This window comes from Bicyclus anynana, chromosome 21 (genome assembly GCF_947172395.1).
Source record: "Bicyclus anynana chromosome 21, ilBicAnyn1.1, whole genome shotgun sequence".
NCBI lineage: Eukaryota > Metazoa > Arthropoda > Insecta > Lepidoptera > Nymphalidae > Bicyclus > Bicyclus anynana.
The window spans coordinates 10293831-10305893 of NC_069103.1; the positions used below are offsets into that span (position 1 = coordinate 10293831).

The 12063-nt window shown below is 41.1% G+C and overlaps 1 protein-coding gene across 1 annotated transcript in view; it reads left to right on the plus strand.

Moving 5' to 3' along the window:
* The first annotated feature begins 642 nt into the window (after positions 1–642).
* Positions 643–12063, plus strand: part of LOC112044365 (autophagy-related protein 2 homolog A) — a 39737-nt gene continuing 28316 nt past the window's right edge. The window contains exons 1-7 of the mRNA XM_024080192.2: positions 643–1138; positions 2190–2358; positions 8633–8773; positions 9070–9172; positions 9640–10227; positions 10905–11056; positions 11568–11723. Of these exons, the coding sequence (XP_023935960.1) occupies positions 971–1138; positions 2190–2358; positions 8633–8773; positions 9070–9172; positions 9640–10227; positions 10905–11056; positions 11568–11723 (1477 nt within the window). The 5' untranslated portion in view covers positions 643–970. The remainder of the gene's footprint in view (positions 1139–2189; positions 2359–8632; positions 8774–9069; positions 9173–9639; positions 10228–10904; positions 11057–11567; positions 11724–12063) is intronic.

Sequence of the window (12063 nt, forward strand, 5' to 3'; positions counted from 1 at the left end):
ACAGGCCTGGACAGGGAAGATAACTATTTGAACGCTGCATAATTACATTGAAAAAGATTGTCGTTTTTTTCCAGAAAATCTAGTCTACTCCGAATACAAAGCGTGGCCTGTCGCTCGAATGAACAGAATATTTGATATATATTACCGAAGCGAAATAAGTGAGTTGACATATTAATAATTAGCATAGCATTAAGTAATTTTTTAAAGAGTACGACCGCCTTTTCAAATTTCAATGAATCAATCGATCAACCCATTGAAATAATTGTCCATAAAACAGTAAAAAAACAGTATTGTTTTTTACAGGTGATGTTAAAGTATCAAGCGTGGTAATTAAACTAGTTATTAACAATACTGACTGTGTCGGAGTTTCTGAACGTGGCGTTGGCTTTACAGAGTTTGCAGCTACGTTATTTTTTTCAACAAATATGGCCGTTATTTTTTATAGCCTGTCAGTTTATACTTGCAGCCATGCATTTAATACTAATTCGACTGTTGAAGAGGATTCAACAAATTTACCGTTTATAACTGGTTCACAAAATGAAGATGAAGATTAAAAAATATATAAATACTCGTATATAAAATTAATTAACAATATGTATAGGTAATAAATGTCTTATAATTGAAAAATAAAGATTTTGAAAAGTACAAGCCAAGCAATACCTACGCATAGGAAATATTACAATTTACATTATTTCAATACTACAATTCGATTAAATTACGGTAACTGTTATACTCTGTATTACAACACTATTTACTCAACATATCCATTTTATATCTACTTTGGTCATAAACAAACGCATTCTACTCCTGGCAACCGTTGTCTGTGGCGTCAACTGACATTTGACATTTCCCAAAGGTGAAAAGGAACGCAATGTTTATTTACGTGCCCAAGTCAATCACACGCAAATCACAATAGTCATTACGCACAAAAGTAAAAAATTTAAAGTGTGATGATCGCAAAGTTTTAAAGATGTTGTGGTATCTGCCATGGTCCGAGAGCATCAAGAAGAGAGCCTGCAGATATTTACTCCAACGCTACTTAGGAAATTTCCTTGAAGAAAAGCTCACTTTGGCCCAGCTGAGTGTTGATCTTTACAATGGGACTGGTACTGTTTCCGACGTTAGCCTTGACTGCGAGGTAATCAATTTTTATTTATAAAAAAAATAGACCATTAGTTATCAGCTCAAAATATTCAATATACGCCGCAGTTCATATAAACATAATTACAATATTACTAATACATTGTTGCCAACAAAAAGTGCGTTTGAATTTATTATAATATAGCACGTGTTTCCTACTGATTTAACAAAGGACTGCGATCTATTTTCTGATTAGTTTTTATTGCGACTAAAACCATATTGCTTATAATATCTGTCACTAAAGTTATTTTTCCACTTGGTATACAAAGAAAATTTATTTACTTTTATTAAACCAGCTGTAACAACAATGCGATATTATTAAAAAAATGTTCATATTTGTGTATGCTTCATTTAATGCAACTTTAAAGAGAGTGAATCATTTATGTTAAGAAATTAATTATATAAAACATTTTATCTTTGTTTCATTATGTCTAAGGCCAGTAGACAAAGCTAAATTTTCTTTTCAGCCCTTAAACATAATTTAAATAATTTTTTTTTCAAGAAAAAGTAACAACTTTCTATTCAATTATTTACCTTCCCTGGATTTTTTACAATTAAGTTATAAAAAAAATCCCATGCAAATTGTATCATAAGTTTTTCATCATATTAATATGCATTTTTTCTGCTTTTGCAAATATAGGCATACATATTCAGGTTGAAAAAAAATCCCTTTTTTATATTTTTGGTTCATAAACAAGAAAAACAATGCTAAATAAATTTTCAACCTAAAAGTCAAGTCCAAGGATTAGTTATTGTTATTTTGAAATACATTAGTTCTGAATATTTTTATTAACAAAATATCAATAACCAATTAATTGAATCAAAATTAATTTGTATTGTTTGTGTGTGTAAGTTTGTTCCTCCTTTACACTGCAGTTACTGAAGCAATTTGGCTGAAATTTGGAATGGAAATAGATTTTACTCTGGATTAAGTAATTTATTCATCCCAAAAAATTCATTGTTCACGCGAGATGTCTAAAAACTTTAAATTTAAAGTCACGGGAGTCTACTAGTAACAAATAATTTATAAAGTATAACATTTATTTAAGGCGCTCAATGAACTTGGTGATAGTCAAAATTGGCCCCTCGAGATAGTTGATGGGCATATGAGAGAAATAACTGTGACAGTCCCTTGGTCAACAATACTCAAAGATGACTCCATTGTGGAAATCAATGGCCTGTCCCTCACTGTTCAGCCCAAAGTCAGAGCAGAACCAGGTATGAATACAACATTAGTTTTAAGGTTCTTCTTCTTCTTCTTCTTCTTAATGTCGCGGCTCTGCAGGTCTTCTTGAGGTCCTGTATCACATTGACCGTTACCGATCTATTGTGATCGCCACTGACTAGATTTCCCCTCCAATACTGGTTGCTGCCAGGTACAGCAGCAGTTTCTTGGCTGGGATGTGTTTCACCTCCTCTGGATCCATTGTGTAATGCCCTAAGTGGAGGTTGCGTTTATGTATTAGAGCTGGGCAATTGCATAAGATGTGCATAGGTGTTTCCTCTGCCTCTAGGCAGAGTCTGCACAGATCTGTGTCCCGGAGTTTAAGATTGAACATGTGTCTATTGAGTCCACAGTGTCCGGTAAGTGCCCGCACTAAGATACATAGGTTTTTCCTACTAAGCGCTAGTAGGTCTGAAGCAGCCTTCTTATTGAAGGATTTTACTAGCGCTTTTGAGTGATTCATTCCTGGAAGTTTTCTCCAGCGAATAAGGGTGTCGTAGTAACAGTAAGTTAACAGGGTGAGTTTGGCTAGGCTTTTAGGTATACCACAGAAGGGTTCAGGTCCTGTCTGTGGTAACCTCGCGCCTAGTTTCGCAAGTTGGTCCGCCTTTTCGTTGCCGACTATTCCTGCATGCCCTGGAACCCAGCGAAGGATAACCTGATTACGGTTGCCCAAGTTGTTTAGACATTGCCAGCAGTTTTCAACAAGTCTAGAGGTAATAACCTCCGCGGACAAGGCTGAAAGAGCCGCTTGGCTGTCAGAGTGAATATAAATAGTTCTGTTAACGTAGTTGTTTTGCTGCAAGGCTTCCGCACAATCAATAATGGCGTACACCTCTGCCTGGAAGATGGAGGTATACGTTCCCAGGTTCCGGTGAATTTTCACCCTGGGCTTTTCTCCATAGGTTCCACAGCCTACGTCTTTTCCTGACTTGGAACCATCGGTGTAGCACTTTAGGCTTCCCGCTTTCCAAGTTATTTCATTTTTTAGCCACCTGTCCCGATCGGGTATCTCAACGGTGTAGTTCCTTTGGAAGTAGTAGTTTGGGGTCATAGTGTCTGATGGCATCCCCAGAACTGGAATATCAAGTACTGAGTTTTGTAGGTTCCTCATAACTTGAGAAAGCCAGTTCACCTCTTTCTGGCAGATTACTCTGTACATGCCCTCTCTTGCCTCCTTTTCCAAGTAGAGAAACAGGGGCGGGAGGTTAAGTAGTGCATCAAGAGCTGCTCCAGGTGAGGTGTTCATGGCTCCGGTTATAAGCAAGCAGGCAGATCTTTGAAGACTGCTAAGCTTACTTTGAGTGTTTTTCTGCATCGTTTTCCTGCACCAAACTGTTGAGGCGTAAGATACAATCGGCCTCACCACAGCTGTATAGAGCCAGAGGGTTATTTTAGGTTTCAGCCCCCATCGTGCTCCTGCCAGTCGACTGCAGATACCGAGGGCTGTTTTCGCCCTCTTTAGTGTACCATCCACGTGAGAGTTCCAAGTAAGTTTCTGGTCTAAGGTAATACCCAGGTACTTAGCCTCGCACGAGAACGGAATGTGTTTTCCATTCAAAATAGGCGGCTCGAGTTTTTCGAGTTTATGCTTATTGGTGAATGGGACAATAACTGTTTTATCTGCATTAACAGATAAGTCATTCTCTTTGCACCATCTTTCAATGGTGTTTAGTGCTTTCTGTATGAGGTACGAAATAGTACTTTGGCAGTTTCCTCTCACAATGATTACCAGGTCATCCGCGTATCCCTGGGTATCTATGCGGAGTTCAGCCATCTTATACAGCAGGTGATCGACTGCAAGGGTCCATAGCAGGGGTGACAAGACCCCGCCTTGCGGGCATCCCCTTGTCGTAAGCACTTCAGTCGAGATGTCGTTTAGCTTAAATCTGGCTATTCTGTTTGAGAGCATCGCTTCGACCCAGCGAACAGTGGTTGGGTCAGCCAGTTTGCTGGTTAGACCATTCACCAATGTTCGGATGGGAGTGTTATCGAAAGCTCCCTCAATGTCTAGAAACGCCGCGAGGGCGATTTCTTTGTCTTCCAGTGCCTTTTCGATTTTATCAACCAGGCTTAGCAGGGCGGTTTCTGTGGAGCGTCCTCTGCAATAGGCATGCTGGGTTACATGGATGGGTCTCTCAATGAGAATCCCATCCCTAATATACCTATCCAGTACCTTCTCCATTGTTTTTAGTAAAAATGAAGAGAGACTTATGGGTCTAAAGGCTTTAGGCATGGCGTAGTCCTTTTTTCCCACTTTAGGTATGAATATGACCCTTACTTTGGTCCAATTTTCTGGAATATATCCCCAGGCAAAGCTCGCCCTGAAGATTTTGACCAGATGTGGGATTAGCAGGGTTGCACCTCTTTGTAATAAAAGAGGTGTTATTCCATCAATCCCACTAGCTTTGTTCGATTCAAAAGAGTTGATAGCCCACCTCACTGCTCCAGGTCTGAAAACTATGGTGGCCCTTCTCCAGTCCTCAATATGAGGCCTACATGGAGCCTGCGCCAAAGTTCTAGCGTTAGTACTGACCGCTCCTGGGAAGTGAGAGTGTGCTAGCAATTCTAGGGTTTCCTTCTCATCACATGTGAAGGAGCCATCAGGCTTTTTTAACAAGCCTAGCTGATTAGGTTTGGCTTTGGAGAGCAGTTTTTGGAGTCTGGAACCTTGAGGCAAGTTGCTTATTTCCTCGCAGAATCTTCTCCATGATGCTCTTTTAGCCTTCCTAATTTCTTTGCTGTATTCGGTTAGGGCTTTTCTGTAGATGTCCCACTCCTTGGTCGTCTTAGCCCTGTTGAATAGTTTGCGTGTTTTGTCCCTCAAGCGCTTAAGCTTTGAGTTCCACCACGGCACTTTGTGTTTAGAAGTCTTGGTCTTGAGCATACAGTTGTCTTCGAAGGCTTTAATAGTTCCTTCGGTGACAACTTCAACTGCTAGATCCAGACTTTCTAGCGTTTTTATACTTTTAGGAACTAGCTCTAGGTTGCACTGCAGGCTGCTGCAATAGTCCGTCCATTTAGTGCGCCTAGGATCCCTGTATGTAACCGTTTCCGTAGGAAAATTTGTTGTCAGGTTAAAACCTATGTGTCTATGGTCTGACATTGCACTTTCCTTACTCACCTGCCAGTCGTTAATTCTCCTGGCTAAATTGACGGTGGCGAAGGTTATGTCTAGAACTTCTTTTCTAGTTTTTGTGACAAAGGTTGGTACATTGCCTTTGTTTAAGACCTGAAGGTTATTAGCTAAGAGGAAATCGTAGAGAAACTCACCTCTATCATTCGTGTCAGTGCTACTCCAGGCGTCGTGATGGGCGTTCGCGTCGCAACCCACCAGTAGTTCTGCGTTGTGCTTCCGGGCGTATTCGACTACCGGGAGCAACTCGTTTGCAGGATTTGTTACTTCGCCGGGTAGGTAGGCTGAACAGATAATTATCCTCCGTCCTTCCCACCCTTTGATGTTTACAAATGCTGCCACAAGGTCATCGGTACAGACTCCTGGAATTGGCAGAAAGTTAATAGATCTATCAAAAACGATACACGCTCTGGGCCTCGAGCCGTTGGCATGTGATAGTAACTTACCGCCAGCATTCAGCCCGAGGATAGTACCGCTTTTGGAGATCCAGGGTTCTTGAATAAGGGCGAGGTTTGCTTTCCCCTCAACAAGGCAGCACTCTGTGATAGCAGAGGCCGCAATTGCGTGTTGGAGGTTGGCTTGCAGAAACCTCACCATGGACCCCTGGATTGCCATTTATTTGGCCCTTTTTATGACCGGTAGAGGCCGGTCTCTGCCCCTATCCGTTTGAGGCGAATGACGACCTCGGTCGGGTGGGGCATTCCTCGGCGCTCTGCCAGTTGCCTTTTTGTTAGCCAGAGCTTTCACTCTTTCAGCTGTCCTCCCTCTCCCAGAACCACTCGGTCCGGCCGCGGAGTGGCCTGCGCTGGCGATAGAACGTCCAGCGGCCGATCCGCCACCGTTTCCACTCGGCCCAGGGGTAGGGTGGTCTGCGCTGTCTTGAGTGTCAGCTGTTGGCTCGGTTGGGCTATTAGGCCCTCCTCTGAGCTTGAAGTACAACCAATAGAAGCCCAGGAATATTTTAAAATTGTACTTCCTTAGGACTTCCATTGAGGAGTCATCCAGAGAGAGAAACGCTAGGATGCCCTTATCGTCAGCCTTCTCATGGAGGACCCTCCAGTGAGTTGGGTTCAGCTCATGATTTTGCCAACACAGCATCCCTAGTGCTAGCTTGGTGGATTTCGCTAGATTCTTAGGGATGAAGGTTGACACAGTCCATGGCTTAGGCAATTCGTTTTCCAGAAGTATGGAAAGCTGTGCCTCAGGCCATGGTTTGCAGGTTTTGACTGTTTCCACAAGCCAGTCCTGGCTTTCCTTGTCTACACAAGTAATCAGGATCCAGCCAGGCTTGTGGGAGAAGCCAAGAAACCTGGGTCCCTTGCCCATGTTTTCGACGTTTATGGTGCGACATGTTTGATACATGACCTCCATAAGTGCCGAACGGACAAGGTCCATTTGCTCCGTCGTCATAGGTTCCGAGTTTCGAATCCCCACACGAAGAGCTCCTGTAATGTCCCGATAGCTGGCGGCCGGTTTAGTGCGGCCGTCAGGCGTCGTTGACATTTTTTGTGCCTTGGGTGGGTTTGCCTTTGGAGATTCCTCCTCCGATCTGCCGCGTTTGCGGCTTTCGTTGGAGGCTATTGGTTTCTCCACAGGTAGTTCCGCCCAGGGCTTGCGGCATAGGGTGAGGGCTTCATTGTATTCTAGCCCCCCATCCTTTACAAGCCGGTGAAGGCGCTTGCGCGCAGCACCACAAAGTTTTTTGCGTCTAGCGCCTTGGCTTTGTGGTTTGGTCTCGCTCACAAGGGGTGTTTCCATAGGCGTTTCGGAGGCGATGACGTCTCCGCCGACCTTCTGGCCACTCCCGAAAGTGAACGAGCTGGTTCCAGGCTCTGCAGAGTCTACGACAGGCCTCTGCGCCTTAGAGTTGGTGCCACAAGATGTGGCAAAAGAAACTTGTAGATTTGAATTCTCCAGCAAGTCCCACGAGTAGCAAGGGAAATAAGCGGTCACAGACAGCAGAGCCCCGCTTGCCGCCTGAAGGGCATGATACTACCTCGATTTGCCCTGGTGTCGAGGAGACTCCGTTAAGGACTGAGCACCCCCTCAGCCATGCATCCTTCGGCACGGTACGTATAACACCTTGGATTTGGGGATTTTTGGAGTCGAGGTTTTCTCCTCCGGGGTGTGGGTGTGTTTAGACAGTAGGGAATTAAGGGGGAGGAGAGTTAGGAAGGACTGGTAGGGGATTGGGTTTAAGGTGGGCATTAGACAGGAGGTGGGAGGGGATGTGGGTATAGGAGAGGAAAAGTACAACAGTGTATGGGAGTGTACACAGTGTACCGCCAGAATGATACTCCGCTATTGCAGCCCGAGGTTGGATGTGAAAAGGTGCGAGCCCGGTTTAGATACTGCAACATTGCCCAGGGTGGACGACGGGGACGTGTAACATCTGACTTGTGACAGGACCCAATAGCACAGCTCGCACACCTGAGCGTAGCCACTGCCACCATTTCCCACCCCTAGTTTTAAGGTTTCTTTTTCAAATAATTTTAGTTCTACAGAAAACATCTTTATTTATGCAACAGAATGCCACATCATAATTTTTCCTAATTCACACTAGGACTATTGCCCTTTATGGTACTCCCTAAGATATGTGGCATACACACTTCTAAAAAAGATCTTCCACAGATTAATGTTTGTTACTCTTTCATGCAAAAAGTACAGAATACATAGGCTACTTTTAAATCTGAAAAAAGCCGTGGAGGGGAGAGACTCCTTACAAAATCCAGGAATCTTTTTATTCTTAAGCTATTTCTTTACTTGGTCATTGTTTTGGCAGTTGTGCATACGAGTATAAAAGTCATCGGTATTCCTTAATTAATCCCCGTTGCAATAAAAAGGGGTGTTTGTTATAAGTCTGTCCGTCTGTCAGTCTGTCTGTGGCACCATAGCTGCCGAACAAATGAAGCAATTTAATATTTTTAAGCAGAGAAGAATAACCGAATATAAATATACCTGAGTGGGGTCTCATATGAAAGCGCATTGAAAAAGAATATTGACGACTTGATTGAGAGTGTAATTAATAATTTCATGACCTTTAGGTGTTTTTAAAAATTTTTTTGACAGGCACGCAAAAGCTTCAAAAATATAATCATTGCATAAATGTACTAAAACTAAACCACTTCCAGTGTCATCAATGCTGGAATCCATGTGGTCATCCATGTCATCGTCCATGCAGCTGGCGGCAGAGTGTCTGCAAGAGGAAGCCGGCCCCCAGGAGTCCAATCCAGTGGAAGGCATTGAAATGTTTGCCCACGCCATAGATTCAAGTGAGTCACATATATTATACATTATGAGTATATTAATAAGTCAACCATTTCAGTTATGAGTGGAATTTAAATATTGATTGTTAACACTTCCTGCCATGAAGGTTAAAGTTATATTTGTAACCTTTTAAATAGTATATACCCCAAATAGGTATTAAACTATTACAATTATTGTGATTTATAATATTGGATTGGATTTTGTAATATTTAAGATAATTCTAAGATAGTTATTGCAAACTAAATAGATATATTAGATAAAAAAACACATATTTATTTTTCTTTGTTTGATTCTTTTTCAGTTTTGAGCAGAGTAAAAGTGAAATTTGTAAATACAAAAATAAGAATAGAACATGTCCCTAAAAATGGAGATAGAGGTATTGCGTTGGAGATTCACATCAAACAGTATGTATTTTGTATACTATCCGCTTAATGCGGACATTTAAAATCAAAATACTTAATATTATAAATGCGAAATTAAATCTGTCTATCTGTTACCTGTTCACGGCTAAATGGCTGAACCAATCAAGATGAATTAATATAATGGTAAATGGGATCTTGGAGAAAAACATAGGGTACTTTTTGACCCTAAAATAAAAATAGGAAGGCGGTGAAATAGGGGTTGAAAGTTTGTATGAAGAGTCTTTAATTTTTAGTGTTACAGATTAAAAATTTGTTCATAAATAAAAAAAAATACGAAATATAATGTGATTCAAGAATTTTTAAAATTCAAATATTTGGACTGGTAAAACAAAGGTTGAAAGTTTATTTAAATTTCCATGCGAACAAAGTCACGGGTGTCCATTAGTCATCTATATAATTTTTTTTTCTGTGTAAATGGGATAAGTAATTTTGAAGTCGTATCTTTCCAGCATCGACTACTTCGATGAAGCCGGTTCCGAGCCGCTACCAGAGGCTACAGACACTGAAAAAACCAAAACATACATAGTAGCGACTTACACTAACAAAAAAATCAAATTCAGCGGCGTAACATTCTACATAGGCGAGTTCCCATCTAAATTACGAACTATGGCACCCAGTTTGATAATGGAGAAATCCCAAGGTTCTTCACAAGCTGAAAAATCCGAAGCAGCATCCGTCGAAATACCAGACTCTAACTATCAGAGCACTTTGTCTGATGTCTTCTATGAAACGAGAAGCGTTTTATCGACGTTAGAATCTGATCCAATAAAAGAAATTATAGAAGAGAAAGCACCCAACAGTGTTAGAGAACCTACACCGGATGAAAGGGTCAATCAACCAGATCCAATATTGTTTGCAAAATTGACCGGACAACAGGAGTTGGCATTAAAACTCAAACATTCTGAAGAAGTTGAAGGGCCCAAGGTTGAAGTGAGCATTTTGTTGGGCTCGTTCCTGCTGTTCATAACGCCGAGGCAGTTGCATACGCTACTAGAAATTGTTGATGCACTAAATCAACCACACTTAGAAGATACGAGGTAGGTCTATATATTTTTAACTCTACCCGAATTCTTTCGATTTCATACCATCTTACCATTTTTTTTATATTATAATACAGAATTTTCAGTTTCAAAGCTTCATTAAAATTTAATTAAAAGACATAATATGTTCATACATACCAAAACGCGGGTGACAGTTGCACGAACATAATACGTACTATTATAGCGAAACGTGGCCAAATTTCAAGAGCAAAACGAATTGTCACCCGTACCATGTTATCTGAAAAACACTTTACATTAAGAAAGAAATTGTGTTGGGTGTCTGTTTGGTCCGATGCAAACCTTGTGCCTTAAGGTGTGCAATGAAAAATGTTAAGTATCAACGGGAACGTAAAGACGCAGCGGCAGGACATCACCCCGCCCTCTCTCCCTCCCGCCGTCGCCTCAGGCGTCTAAATTTTAGCGTACCTACTTTATGTACTATCTGCGCGTAGCTAAGTCCATATCGTGTCGTCATGAAGTTTGCTTTGGACTGTAAATTGAATAAAGTTACTAAAAAATTTAGATTCTTTCATTCAAATCTGAATCCCAAATGCAATATATTCTTGTTTCATTTTAATTGGATGTAGGAAAAATAAATCATTCCGATAAAATCAGGATGTCTGCTATTATTTAAAAAAAATGCACAATTTAACCATTAGTTTTTTTGTTTATAGCAATATACCAGTAAGGCCAAGTGGATCTAACATGCAATGCAAGCCGATGAAGCACGCTGACTTCCAGCTTATAGAGGCGCAGTTACTCGGCAATCTGGAGAAACAGCATACCAAGCCCGCTGGCAAATATGGCTGGTCTGGACCTAGCTTCGGTAAGAGAACAGTACAGATTATAGACATCTAACAAAATATAACACAACAAAACAGATATTATAATATAGTTATTACTGTATAATTTTCTTCAGGGGTTGCCTTTAAGAGATTGTTTTCCTCAATATAGCCTTATAACCTTTGCATGCCGACATATGCTTTTTTTTCAGTTTCTTCTTTTTGTTTTCCATTTATCACTAAAGAGCCAGGCGTCCCACCTTGTAGGAGAGGAGATATAGAGCGCATACCCACCATGCTGCTCCAATATATATTAAATATTAATTAGCCAATGGTAAAGAGTTGGGACTCATCACCTAGAGGTTGTGGTTCGAACTGCTGGTTGGCTGGACTAAAGTTCTCCTGAGAGTCATTTCCGAATTTTTGAGAAATGAGGGGGAAATGAAAATATAAATATGGGTTGTATTTAAAACATGGCAAATATTCTTTATTAAATAAAAAAAATAGTCACAACAGGCTGATGAAGGTGACATTCATAGACATTGTTGTTTGTAGAGGACAGTGATGTAGAGAACGACAAGTTCCTGCCGATGACGTCACAGGGCCATCCAATGGCGGACAGCTTCAGCTCGTCCATGAGCTCCATGAACACCAGCACCACGTCCAGTATGAACATACCCGCGCAGCCGAGGATCAAGAGGAACAAGAAAGGTTAGTGATATGAACAACAACGAAAGCCCAACTTTTTGATGAACCAATCTCTCGTAATGTTATCTAATTTAAAGGAATTTGAGTGTATTTGTGTAAGCAACTGAGGGCTAGTTCAAAATCTATGACAATCATCATCTCCTTTCCCTTATCCCACTTAAGTGGGGTCGGAAAATATGTCAATCTTTTCCATTCGTCACTATTACTCGTTAACTCATCCTCCACTCCCTTTACACACTTGTCCTCTTTGACACACTCCAACCATCTCTTCTTTGGCCTTCCTCTCCTCTTATGTCCTTCCACTTGCACATTCAACATTTTTCTAGTAATATGACTTTCCTCT